At 40.6% G+C, this 12,174-nt stretch overlaps 3 protein-coding genes across 3 annotated transcripts; 1 reads left to right on the forward strand and 2 right to left on the reverse strand.

The window, feature by feature from the left end:
* Positions 1 to 789: 789 nt before the first annotated feature.
* Positions 790 to 5,145, reverse strand: upf3b (UPF3B regulator of nonsense mediated mRNA decay). Its single transcript, XM_005722902.2, has 10 exons — positions 4,672 to 5,145; positions 4,367 to 4,473; positions 4,174 to 4,280; positions 3,982 to 4,080; positions 3,692 to 3,802; positions 3,566 to 3,609; positions 3,302 to 3,490; positions 3,058 to 3,215; positions 2,280 to 2,589; positions 790 to 2,202 (listed from the first exon to the last, which is right to left on the reverse strand). The coding sequence occupies exons 1-10, from the start codon at positions 4,780 to 4,782 to the stop codon at positions 2,065 to 2,067; spliced, it is 1,374 nt and encodes a 457-aa protein (XP_005722959.1). The 5' UTR covers positions 4,783 to 5,145; the 3' UTR covers positions 790 to 2,064.
* Positions 5,146 to 5,622: 477 nt separating this feature from the next.
* On the forward strand, positions 5,623 to 6,847 carry ndufa1 (NADH:ubiquinone oxidoreductase subunit A1). Its single transcript, XM_005722903.1, has 3 exons — positions 5,623 to 5,888; positions 5,971 to 6,060; positions 6,698 to 6,847. Exons 1-3 carry the CDS (start codon positions 5,787 to 5,789, stop codon positions 6,716 to 6,718), a joined length of 213 nt encoding a protein of 70 aa, XP_005722960.1. The 5' UTR covers positions 5,623 to 5,786; the 3' UTR covers positions 6,719 to 6,847.
* Positions 6,848 to 8,706: 1,859 nt separating this feature from the next.
* On the reverse strand, positions 8,707 to 12,039 carry nkap (NFKB activating protein). Its single transcript, XM_005722904.1, has 8 exons — positions 11,390 to 12,039; positions 11,036 to 11,116; positions 10,616 to 10,680; positions 10,433 to 10,528; positions 10,304 to 10,346; positions 10,021 to 10,218; positions 9,431 to 9,580; positions 8,707 to 9,113 (listed from the first exon to the last, which is right to left on the reverse strand). The coding sequence occupies exons 1-8, from the start codon at positions 11,845 to 11,847 to the stop codon at positions 8,939 to 8,941; spliced, it is 1,266 nt and encodes a 421-aa protein (XP_005722961.1). The 5' UTR covers positions 11,848 to 12,039; the 3' UTR covers positions 8,707 to 8,938.
* Positions 12,040 to 12,174: the final 135 nt, after the last annotated feature.

A 12,174-nucleotide genomic window follows, 5' to 3' on the forward strand; every position in this document is an offset into this window, starting at 1 on the left:
CTGCTGTAAGTGTAACAATAGCTTCCGAACACCGAGCCAACTTCCTTCTGGTTCGTACACCGTGCATAGTAGCACCTCTCTGGCTGAAGTGAACATGAAGGGAAGAAGGAAAGAAGCCGAAGCACATTCTCACCTGAGCCTTTCAGTCATGTCACATCACTAACCCACAGTTTGAAGTTCAGCTTTAAAAAAAAGAAACACCCAAAGAAAAACTGCTGCTGTAGCATTACCTCCAAGTGCTGCTGCTTCGCTTTTATCCCTGCTTCCTGCTGCTGATGTCCACAGCAAAGTCCAAGCACACCTACTTTTGTTTTTTTCATGCAAATCTTTTTCATTTAAATGTTTCACGGCAAACCGCGTCGTTATGTTCCAGGTCCAACCTGCAGGATAAACGAAATAATAACCCCCCCAAATAAGGCTTTTGTTTATTCTTACTTTTGTTTTGTATGCAGACAATAATCTGGGATAGATCTGCATGTAAACTGTGTCATTACCACGAGTTTATAATGTGAATATTTTACTTTGTACTGAGTTATGCTGATTCTGTAATATCCAAGCACAAGGTCGTGAGTTCCTTATTAACATTCTTACACTTCTTTTGATGGACAATTGTTTATTTCTTTAGTTCAAAGGACTAAGTGTGGCGTCTCTTTCTACTGCACACAAGCTAAAGACACAGCTCAACATCAAAGTATTTGCTAGGTTGTTAGCTTTCCCCCCCACTTATGACTGATCAACAATCCAGATACTGGATCACTTCATACCTTAAAAAAAAAAAGATACTCAGACTTTAGTGACGATCTATTTTATTAGTAGTCAAAAGAGGCTACAGTATGTTAGCATCACCAGCAGTGATATGTTTCCATGCTGCATTCAGATTAGAGCATCGCAGATGAATGTTTTAAGGACAGTTTGAGATTAGAAAAAGAGGAAAGGCCACAGATTGGTCGAGTCAGCTCCAATTTTACATGCCAGTCTAGTCAAAATGGCTGTTTCTCCTTTGTCACTGACTGAATGAAATGAAAACAGTTGATCCCAGATAACAGAAGCGCAGATTATATCTGCCAGTTCATGTTATATATGAATTGTACGGCTATCCAAGCAGAGTAAAGCCGAACCCTATGCCCTAAACATGAAACCCTCAAAGCAGTAATGTGAGTGTGCGAGTATAACATGGATCAAAATGGTATAAACAGGAACCTTAAAGCCAGAATAGGTTTTCTGTTGTGGCCTAGGGTCTGTCTGATCTGTTGTGTTCCAGGCTCCCATCTAACAGAGGAGACAAGAGCGACCTGTCATATAATGGATTTACTTGATTTAGTCGAAATATAATACGTTTTTAAAAAGTGTAATAAGGCATATAGTGCATTGCGTTGACTTCTTGGGTGGCTGCTCCTCTCACTTGCTGGCTTTTCCTGTGAACTGTGAATAGTTCCCTAAGGTAAAGTCTGGAGAAACTGGGCTTAAGGATGGTGTGCATGGAGGAGTTAAAACATGTACCAGTGAGCCCTCACACATTTAACACAAGCACAACTCAAAGGTTTGTGAGCATGGACGCTGGGATTGAGCCAAAGGTGTCATTTTTATGTGTACACTTCAAACTGAAAGTGCCGATGCTACAAAAGGAAAATCATTAAGGAGTGTAGAAACTATGCTGTAGAGCTCTGCAATGTAGAAATACTGACTGATTGGAAAGTTTGAGTGAGTTTTAGATGAAAGACAAGTTGAAAGCTAAAGTTTTCAGCGCCTACCACACATTTTCCATCAGAGAAACGCTACTGAAGTAAGGTCACTTTGAGTTTATGTGGTCCAAGAAAGCTTTGGCTTCACTAATGTGCCCTACAGCCAAACTCTTTCCAAAGTTTACCTCTTTGATCAAACAAAACTAAACAGGGTCACATTTAGGCACTAACAGGCTCCACAATCACACCTCTGCCTCTGAGACTGGGAGACCCTGATGCTGTGCTGCACGTGGCCTCCAGATGCCACTCTGCTGCTCTGAGCCCCACAGGCCTGTCTCCTCTCTCTTCGCCAAACGTAAAAATGCTGCAGGTAGAAATCTGCTCAGTCGTCTTCTTTCTCAGCCACTTTCCTAGCCTCGGTATCTGGCTTTCTGTCAGCGGAGTTGGATTCAGCTCCTCCTCCTGCAGCACGGTTGCGGCTTCTTGCACCTGGCTGGTACAGCTGAATAGCAGGCCGGTCCTGATACAGACAAAGAACAGGCTCAGAAACACAACTGGATGAAATCGTGTGATGATTTAAGACCTACGGGCAGTTACCTTATTCCGTAGCCGCTCTCTTTTCCCACCGTCATCCTTCTTGTTGTCCTTAGCAGGCTTCTCTGGCTTCTCAGTGTGTGGGGAGTCTGGCATGTTTTCACCCTTCTTCTTCTCCAAGGGTTTATCTTTTTTAACCTCCTCCTCCCGCTTCTTGAAGGAGTTATCTCCATCCTGATGTTCCCTTCTTCTCCGACGTTCCTCATCCTGTCGCTTGAAGCGTTCCCTCTCTTTCTGCCGACGCTCCTTCTCGCGCTCTCGGTCTCGATCCGTGTCACGCTCCCTGAACTCCTTCCGCCCATCTTCGTCCCCTCTGTGGGAAAAGCACAAGCTTGACTGAACCTATAAGGGACCATTTTCATTATATGAAAGTAAGTATTGAGCCACCTCTTAATTAAAATCAAGTAGCAATCCATGTAGTCTGCCTTTACAAACATTTATTTAAAAAAACAAAAACAAACAACACACATAACAACAACAGTCTTCCTGTGGAACTCCTACATTTTCCACAATCAACTGTAAGCAGTGCTATTGCAGAGTGGAAGTATTAAATAACCACATCAACTCAACCACAAAGAGAGATCAGGTGAAGTCAGAGAGAGCTGAGGCTAGTAGAGTGTCAACAATGTTTTGTTGGCTCAATACCCACAGAGCTCAAACCTCCTCTGGCATTAACATCATTCCGGTATTAAATATAATGGGGTCAACCTAAAATAGCTTGTTCACTTGAGGGTTGAAGGTTAATGTATTTGGACAATTAAAAGAAGAGTGATGAACTAACTTCCTTCCTCGATCCTCCTTGTGCTCGATGTTCTGACGTCTCTTATGATCAGAACCTCCCAAAGATCTGTCCTCTTTATTTGGCTTCTCTGGCTTCTTGGACTTCTCTTTTGGCTTCTCCGGGTTGCCTTCATCTCCTCTCTCTGGCTTCTTCAGGAGCTACAACAGAAAAAGTAAACACACATCAAGTACTGAAAGTTGGACACAGTTTTGAGCTTATTCTTTCAACTACTGCACACACACACCTTTATCTTTGGCTCGTCTTTAGCTTGGTCTTTGTCTTTCTCCAGCGGTTTCTCGAGCTTCTTCATCTTCTCTGCCTCTTTGCGTTTCCTCCTCTCCTCCTCCCTCCACTTACGACGCTCCTCATCGCGCAGACGTTTGCGCTCGAGTTCCCTCCTTCTTCGCTCTTCTTTCTTCTCCTCCCTGAGTCTCTGAAGAACATTAAAACAAAATGTGTGAGGCCAGCCTTCAGCAATGTATACACATCTCGACCTGAACTTATTTACCTGTTTATTCTTCAGGAAGTCCAGCAGAGGAGTTGTTTTTTTAGCTTGAACAAAGGAAATGATAAAAATTATTCATTCTGCAGTGCGTTTGTTTGAAAACTATCAGTATTTGACTGCGAAACATACCAACGAGTTCCTTTGATTTAGCCTCAATCTCCTCCAACAGGATCTCAGGTGTAGACGTTAGCTTCTCGTCGTCCCCGTTGTAATATTCAAGGAACCTTTTGTAATCTGGATCTTAAAGTCAAATGAAACACAAATAAACACATTAATGATTATAGCAAGACTACTTTTTCTGTATCTTTATACGTGTTCCTAAATTGCACTTAAAGTGGACCTATAATGCTTTTCCTTATTTTCTGACATGCTGTTTTGCAGTAGATGAATTGTATTTATCAAGGGGTGAATATATTTACCTTCGACAATTGTTCCACACTTTGCATCCTTTTTTTTACTTCTTTTCTTGGCAGTTTTTTGAAAAGGTGAAAACTCCACAATGGCAGGATACTCCTGACCTGTTCGTAAACATCATGTGGAAAAAGATGAAACTTCGGGTCCTTCCTACGGAAATCTTTAAATCAGTTTAGTAACTTCTTCCCTAAATATACCTCTGCTGTCAATGAATACATATCCATCAAAGCGATCTCTGAAGAGGACTATATCCTCTTGGTTTCTGAAGTTGATATAAGCCCTTGCAAAGAGGTGAGGGTAAAGGCTGAAAGAGTAAAACACATGTGTCACACATATACGAGTATATTTATCTTTTGTTAACAGTGAGGGAATCTTTACAGATAAACTCACCTCGTGTCGTTAGAGAAGAACTCCAAATAGTCCACCTCTGGGAGCGGTTGCAGTTGCTCCTCCAGCTCCTCTTTGGTGAGACTTGGTGGTAGTCGTCTGATCACAATCTATTTTTTTTTTTAAATCATACGTGAAGTTATTGTCCGGAGAACAAAGTTGGGGCTGATAAACAGATTTCTTAAGTTCACGCGCACTGTATCATTATACACGTGAAAGATGATAAAACACTACAACATAAAAATATTGCAATTTTATCAACCTGGCGGTTTATAGCAACATGAGCTAACGCAGCTAGCAAGTTTTACCTTTGTCATGGCCTCCTTCTTTTCCTTGGACTTCTCCGTCTTTTCTCCATCTTCACACTTTATCTCCACCCTTTTCTCCTTCGGTCGATTGTTTTCTTTGTCTTCCTTCATTGCGGCAAACTTTACTTAATCCGGGACTTGGGTCTCATCTCATTCAGCTGACTTGTTTACCTTTCAGCGAGTTAGCCTCTGCTAGTGAACGAAGTAACTAGAACTTCCTCACTGACGGTTAGCGCTGCGCTTCAGTATCAGCGCCGGAGTGGGGCGCTGCACATGAACTCAATTGTGCCTAGGCAATTAATTTAATAACTAAAATATATTTTGTGTTGTTTTATTTACATTCTTAATTAGTTTGTCCCTGAAAGGAATTATTCGGAAAGGTTAATTAATGCTGTTAAAAAGAAATAATGCTAGCATGAGCCAAAAAGAGCTTCCGCCTTTCAGATACACTTCAATTTAAAAGCTCACACGGTTGAGTTCGTGGGTTTTTTTGTTTGTTTGTTTTAACAACGTCGTGTTTGGGGATTTCTAGACAAAAAACAAAACAAAACAAAACAAACGAACGAAAGGAAATTAAATAAATCAGGATTTTTTAAAAGAGTGCATAATTAAAAATTTCGTGCTTTTAATTCGATTTTTTTTGGGGCGGGGGGGAGACAGACTAACTCTAAACTCAAATTTTTGAGATAATAAAGAAATAGCGAAACGTTGACCTATAAATAGCTAAACAAACATTTGTACGTTTTTTTTCCAATGACAAGTGTCCATAAAAAACAATTAACATATAATTTGAATTATTATAGAATTTTTACCACTATTTTTCCTCCCAACATATCCATGTCCGATCGGTTTCGTCTTTTGACAGTAAAAGGATAATTTAATCAAGTAATCATCGATTTAAATTTACGATCAAAATGAATTGTTGAATTGAAGTATTTTATCTTGAAATTCTTCAACAGGAAGTTATTGTCTTGTCCTGGAAGAGGAACGTAGGTCGTGCTGACGGTCGACATTTTGCTACTTTCTGGGATAAATAAACAGCGTTAGGTAGGTTTGGGGCAACTTTGTTGTCCTCGAAGTTGCTCTTTGTCCCCTGACAGTTAGACGCTGTAATCATGTGGTATGAAATTCTGCCCGGACTCGGCATCATGACCGTGTGTCTGATCATCCCCGGTGTCGCCACCGCGCAGATCCACAAGTTCACTAACGGAGGAAAGGTGAGGACGCAGGCGCTGCCAGCAGGTTCTCGTGTTGTGTACCAGAAAGCTGGATTATAAAGAGTGTGTTTTTCCCCCGCAGGAGAAAAGGATTGCTCGGGTTCCGTGGCAGTGGTATCTCATGGACAGAGACAAGCGAGTGTCAGGAACCGGACGCTACTTTGACTCCAAGGTTAGCTTCCCTCTGCCCATAATAAGTAATGCTAATAAATAGCAAAGTGTGCAACTTACAGCCTTCCCCTGAGACTACAACTACATATAAATATAAAAATCGCTTAAACTACCGGACAGTAGTGTGCACAGTTTCATAAAAAACAGTATGTGCAAATACGGTGCACTTTCAAAACCCTAGGTTTGTTTCAGTTAGTCATTTCATGGAGGCACTCTTGGTAGCACATTTGCAGGATCTGGGGTGCATCTATACATAGGTGCGTTTTCAAATGGCTATAACTTCATCACAAAAATAATTTTTATCCAATTGTCTCCTATAATGATAATTTAACCTAAACTATATAATTATGCAAACTGATCATCCCATATGCTCTCTGCTAAATAACCAGATGCCATACTATAGCCTCATATAGTACCACACGGTGGTCTTCTTTGTTCTCGGTCATCAGGTATCACCAAAATCCATCAACTTTGTAAAATACTGAGGATTTACAGGCAGCGATGGGGGTGTTAGTCATGTGTAGAGCATAAAAGGAGACTTAAAAAGTCCACAAAATGAGTTATTAGCTTAAATGAACACAATGGCTGCTCATGTATAACTACGTTTAATCCTTATTTGTTTCTCTTTTTCTCACCAGGGACTTGAGAACATCCACTGACGAGGAACCTGGAGAGACCCGGGAGAAGAAAGTTCTTTGTTGTACATTAAAAGATTATATTTAACATTCAGTTGTTTGTGTTTTTCAGTCTTTTAAGATGGGTGATTAAACTCTTCCACACACTGGGAATCTTGTGAGGCTTCTTATATTGATTTCTACCAGTAACAGAAGGAGGAGTGCAGTTACTATTATTTATTTATTTATTTATTTATATCTGCTTAAATGTTGACAGGTTTACTGGACTTGAGATGTATAACAGTACCTGCTGTTATCATTTAGATGTAATACGTCTTCCTGCAGCATCACGTTAACTGTAACTAACTTTATTGTTCTGAGTGGCTTCAACAAATAACTGTTAAACAAAACAAAAAGACGTGATCTTAATCCATACATTTTTTAATACAGTTTGTTAATTTCTTTCAGTTTTTTACAATTTTTTTTTAAACTTCTATTACTGTCCTCCTTGTGCTTACAAAAATGTTCATATAAACAAGCAATAATGAAACGCTGTGGGAAAAAAACCCCATCAAAAATTCCTTGTAAGAAAAAAAATACAATAATTCTGTATTAGCAATTTTTAGAAATTGCACAAGTGAAAAACATCTTAGAAGTCACAAGACTTTCAACTCGTAAATAAATAAAGGTTTTAAAAAAACAGATGAAGTAAATGTACATTGACCACTGATGTACTATAATGACGTTAAAGAAGCTGAAACAATTGCATTCGCTGTGGCATTGTTTTGATAAGCTTCTGCAATGTCACAAGATTTATTTCCATCCAGTTTTGCATTCATTTTTCACCAAGAACTTGCATTGATGATGGTAGATTGTGACTGCTGCGCTAACCCTTCTCCAGCACATCCCAAAGATTCTCAAGGAGGTTAAGGTTTGGAGTGGCCAATCCATGTGTGAAAATGATGTCTCATGCTCCCAGAACCACTAATTCACAATTCAAGCCAGATGAATCCCGGCATTGTCATCTTGGAATATCCCCGTGCCATCAGGGAAGAAAAAAACCATTGATGGAATATCCTGGTCATTCAGTATAGTCAGGTAGTCAGCTGACCTCATTCTTGGAGAACATACTGCTGCTGTATGACCAACCGAAGCAACCCCAGACCAAACACTGCCCCCACAGGCTTGTACAGTAGGCACTAGGCATGATGGGTGCATCACTTCATCTGCCTCTCTTCTCACCCTGACGCACCCATCACTCTGGAACAGGATAAATCTGGACTCATCAGACCATGTGACCTTCTTCCTTTGCTCCAGAGTCCAATCTTTATGCTCCCTCGCAAATTGAAACCCTTTTTTCCAGTTTGCCTGACTAGTGGCTTTCTCATGGCTACACAGCTGTTCAGTCCCAATCCATTGTGCGTGTGGAAATGCTATTAAACATAGCCCTGAGTTCTACTGTTGTTTTTCTTTGATTTGATTTCATCAAACGTTTAAACATTTAAGTGATTTTTTTTTTTTATATCTGGCAGTATATATCTGATACATATTTTGAAATGAAAAAGAAAATGCTTGGAACAAAGAAGCAGACTTTTGCTTTAGACTGTGGTCTTGGAGTGGCTGTAAAATTGATTTGGCTGTACTTTACAACACAGCTCAAACTTTTTTTAAGTACTGAAATTTTCACGTGGTTCCTTTCTGTTCTTAAGAAGCTATTTGCTCAGATATTTGCTCAAAAATACTGGCAAATATTTATTTTTAATATTCAGAGTTTGAAGGTAACATTGTTGCCAAGCTTTCTTAAATATGCTACAATTAACTCTTCACAAAAAAAAAGATCAGTTACTTAGTTTTAAAAGAAAAGGGCCTTATTTAAGTGGTTCACTCAGTCTGAGGACCTCCTGCACTTTAAAAAACAATAATACTACAAACTGCTCTTTTTTTTTCTAAATTGTTTTCTACTCTTGATGCATTTATCACTTATAGTAGAACTACCGGCAAAAACAGAAAGAAATATTAAAATGGCAACAAGATATGATAGTGAAAATTTATTTAACATTCTGGTTGGGAGCATTTGAAAAGATTTACAAGAGATGGATAGAAAAGGGAAGGAGAATACAACTGAAAACTTCTCAGACACAATTTTTACAGTTAAAACACTTCTGCACTGTACACTCAGTTCAAACTGAGAGGAAAAAAAAGCTTTACACCTCATGTCACCAAACAAAGAGTAAAGGTTCCAATAACAGGAGACAAACTGGTCGTTCACTTCTCCTCCTTGCCTTTGGTTTTCCTGTACACCATCTCCCTGAAGCTCGACAGGATCTTGCTCTCTCTCTTTCTCCTCTCCTCCTGGTTGAACGATGCCAGGGCTCGCTTTTCGTCTGCGCTGTAGATCTGGTTTTCCTTTCTCAGACGCACGGCCTCCATACGACGATGTCTGCGGGGCGAAAAATTTGTCAGTATTACAGGAAGAAAAGCTGAACACGCTCCTGGATCTGCTCAACTCAACCCAGCCTAGAGCACAAGCTAAAGCAAATGTTACAATGTGCAGAGATTAGTAAAGAAATTAAACAACATTTAAAGCAATCAGCTCTTTTTCCCCTCGGGGAAAAACAAGTATGTTTCTGTAAAAGATAAGATGTAATGCAGATCGTGGAATATCTGTTGATAGAAAAACCTGATCGTTCAGTATATTCAGGCAGTCAGCTGACCTAATTTTTCATGAAAAATGTCCATTTTCTAAACATTACGTACCTGCTGCCACTCATGACGTAACCAGACTTCTCGAAGTTTGCGATCTCATCGCTGGTGAGACCGATCTCTCCTCTTCTTGGGATACGTTTGCCAGCTTTCACGTACTCTGCCATGGCAGCACCTTCACCTGGCAACAGGGCGTGACCGAAACTGGAGGAAGGAGGAAAAAAAAGAAAAAGAAGCTTTTATCAAAAATTCTGCCAAATGATTTAGACAAGTTGTGTGGTGGAAATGTTTAACAGAGTCTGTCTTATTTTGTCACATCTGATAAACTGAATCACGGTGATTTCTATTTTTTTTATAGCCTAAATAAAACTGAAAGACCCAATCAATTATCAGCAATCTTCAAGAAAGTCAACTCTACTATCACTTTTTAAAAAAAAATCCCAGTCTTCAAGCTCACCGTTTAGCAAGCAAGTTTGAAAATACGTAACCTCTGTTATTTTTTCTGTTTTCTGTACTGTGCTGTACAGGTACACTCCACTGTAAACAGCAGTTGTGTTTGGGAATTCAACACAAACTACATTAGGGTTAGATGCTTTTCCCTTTAAGTTTGTTAATGCAGGAATTAACCCCGAACAGTGACTCACTCCAAAGGTCGATCGTTCTGAGACATGTGAGTGAGAGGAGCTTCGGGGCCGACCACATGCTCATCCATGGAGGTTTTCTCCACCCACATCACCCCATTGGGATCTTCCTCCTCTTCGTCCTCTGAGGCCTCGCTGCTGGAGTCGCTGCTGGACTCCTTCCGGCTTTTCTTCGCCTTCTTCTTCTTGGACTTCTTAGACCTGACGGGAAACAGGATGCTTGGTTAGTCAAATGGGCTGTTACCACGTCAACAGAGCTGATGCACAGCTTCGTATCAGAACTTACTTTTTGCTCTTCTTTTTCTTTTTCTTCTTCTTTATTTCTTCCTCTGAAACACAAAAACAAGACAGTTAAACTGATGAATCTGATTAGAGAAAAAACAAAACAAAAAAGGGTGCTTTTCGTTCATCTTACCATCCGAATCTGATTCAAGCTCACTGTCCTCTGAGTGCTTTTTGTTCTTTCTCTTCTTGGACTTCTTCTTCTTTTTCTTTTTCTTCTTCTTCTCTTCTGATAATAACAGACAGAATGGGTTTGTTATAAATTCACAGAAAATGTTGGATTGCTGTAATTTATGTGTGTCCACACTCTGTGTACCTTCTGTGCTTGATTCTGAACTGCTGTTTTTCTCGTCTTCTTCAACTGGTGTGAACTCATCGGAGCTGATGGAGGTGAAAAAAAATACAGAAAAGAATTTTTGATACCTGAAAATAAGACAGAACAACGCCTGATGTCTCTGCCAGGGCGCCAACAGGTATGACACATCAAGACCTTTTAAATAACTGCTTAAATAAAATTTAACAGGAAAAGTAAAATTTAAAAGGTGGAAAAATTGGTTAAAACAAAGTCATTGCGAAACAGAAACTCTTACGGTGATGAGACTAAAAACATCTAAGACCAAGACACACAGAATTTAAGACAGTTTTAATTAAAAAAACCTTTTACAAATAAATGCAGTTTTAAAGACATGTGTCTCCACAAACCCAACACAAAATTAACAGTATGTTCCTCACTTACTCTGGCTCTTTCACTCTGGGTGAATATCCCCAAACTTCAGGACAACCCAGCTCACCGATCCTCTCCCTCTCCTGCAGACGCCTAAAACATAAGTTTGCAAAAACGTGTTTTTAACTGAAATGTCAAACGACACTTAGATTAGCAGCAAATCAAAAGAGGACGGCTTCCATCCGTTTGGTTTTTGGTAACAGATGCATTGACGAGCCCTCCACCTCCAGAGGACTGTTCATCTGAAGTGGTGGCACGTCATAAAATGCACCAATAGGCTCGTGTACCTGAGGACTGATTTGTATTATGGGAATTGCAGGGTTCAGGCTTTGATAGCTTTTCACAGTGATGTTAGACTGTTCATACCTGGCGATAAAAGCCTCTTGTCTCTGCCGCTGAGCGTCGTCCCTCTGCTGCTCGTAGTAATAATCGTCTTTGAGGCCGCCGTGTTTTCCCGGAGGCTCGGACCAGTGGCTGCTGTGGTTGTGGCTGCTGTTGTTGTTGTTGTTATGGCGCTCTCTGGATCGGGACCTTGATCTTGATCTGGACCTGGAGCGGCTACGATGAGGACTTCCTATGCGGATCCGTCTAATGTTTCTGGCCTCTTTGAATCGACGCTCCCGTTCCTCTCGCTCCCTCTCACGGTTGCGTGGCTTAGGAAGTTTGGGTCCGAAGCTGTCCGGAGACAAGCTACGGTCGCGGCTGTCGCTGCGATGGCGACTGCCGCTGCGATGGCGACTGCGGGAGCGGGTCCGAGGTCTACGGGCCCGAGGACTGCGTGGCTCCCCGCCGCCGTCAGAACTCGATCGATCCGACAGAGGCATGCCCTCTGACCGTGAGAGACTCACTACAGGACGGGGTAAAAAGCAATTAAGTAATTAGTATCTAAGTAATCAGTATCTAAGAGGAGATTTAAAAGATGTCGCAGACAGTTTATCTTCTTCTCCCTACGCAGAGAGCGTTTAATAACAGGAAGTACTGGTTGGTCCGTCCCAAAAAAGAATCCGACGTCAGATGTCATAGAGAACAGTTCCCAACATATTGATATAACACAATTTTCTTGCATTAAAATAATGTAAAAAAGAAAAAATCCTCAAAACTTGCATAATTACTAGCAATATATATGGAATAAGTCCCAGTAAAACCAGTCA

This window comes from Pundamilia nyererei, unplaced genomic scaffold, assembly GCF_000239375.1.
Source record: "Pundamilia nyererei isolate P.nyererei 1_Seehausen unplaced genomic scaffold, PunNye1.0 scaffold00008, whole genome shotgun sequence".
Lineage (NCBI taxonomy): Eukaryota > Metazoa > Chordata > Actinopteri > Cichliformes > Cichlidae > Pundamilia > Pundamilia nyererei.

What these genes read in the sequence shown, in the direction of transcription:
- ndufa1 (XM_005722903.1), top strand. Translation starts at nt 5,787, where the DNA reads ATGTGGTATGAAATTCTGCCCGGACTCGGCATCATGACCGTGTGTCTG. An exon ending in AGTTCACTAACGGAGGAAAG is followed by an intron (nt 5,889 to 5,970) that starts GTGAGGACGCAG and finishes TTTCCCCCGCAG; the next exon opens with GAGAAAAGGATTGCTCGGGT. An exon ending in GACGCTACTTTGACTCCAAG is followed by an intron (nt 6,061 to 6,697) that starts GTTAGCTTCCCT and finishes TTTTCTCACCAG; the next exon opens with GGACTTGAGAACATCCACTG.
- upf3b (XM_005722902.2), bottom strand. Translation starts at nt 4,782, where the DNA reads ATGAAGGAAGACAAAGAAAACAATCGACCGAAGGAGAAAAGGGTGGAG. An exon ending in GTGTGGAACAATTGTCGAAG is followed by an intron (nt 3,803 to 3,981) that starts GTAAATATATTC and finishes TTTGACTTTAAG; the next exon opens with ATCCAGATTACAAAAGGTTC. An exon ending in ACTTCCTGAAGAATAAACAG is followed by an intron (nt 3,491 to 3,565) that starts GTAAATAAGTTC and finishes AATGTTCTTCAG; the next exon opens with AGACTCAGGGAGGAGAAGAA.
- nkap (XM_005722904.1), bottom strand. Translation starts at nt 11,847, where the DNA reads ATGCCTCTGTCGGATCGATCGAGTTCTGACGGCGGCGGGGAGCCACGC. An exon ending in CAAGAGGCTTTTATCGCCAG is followed by an intron (nt 11,117 to 11,389) that starts GTATGAACAGTC and finishes CTTATGTTTTAG; the next exon opens with GCGTCTGCAGGAGAGGGAGA. An exon ending in GCTTGAATCAGATTCGGATG is followed by an intron (nt 10,347 to 10,432) that starts GTAAGATGAACG and finishes TTTGTGTTTCAG; the next exon opens with AGGAAGAAATAAAGAAGAAG.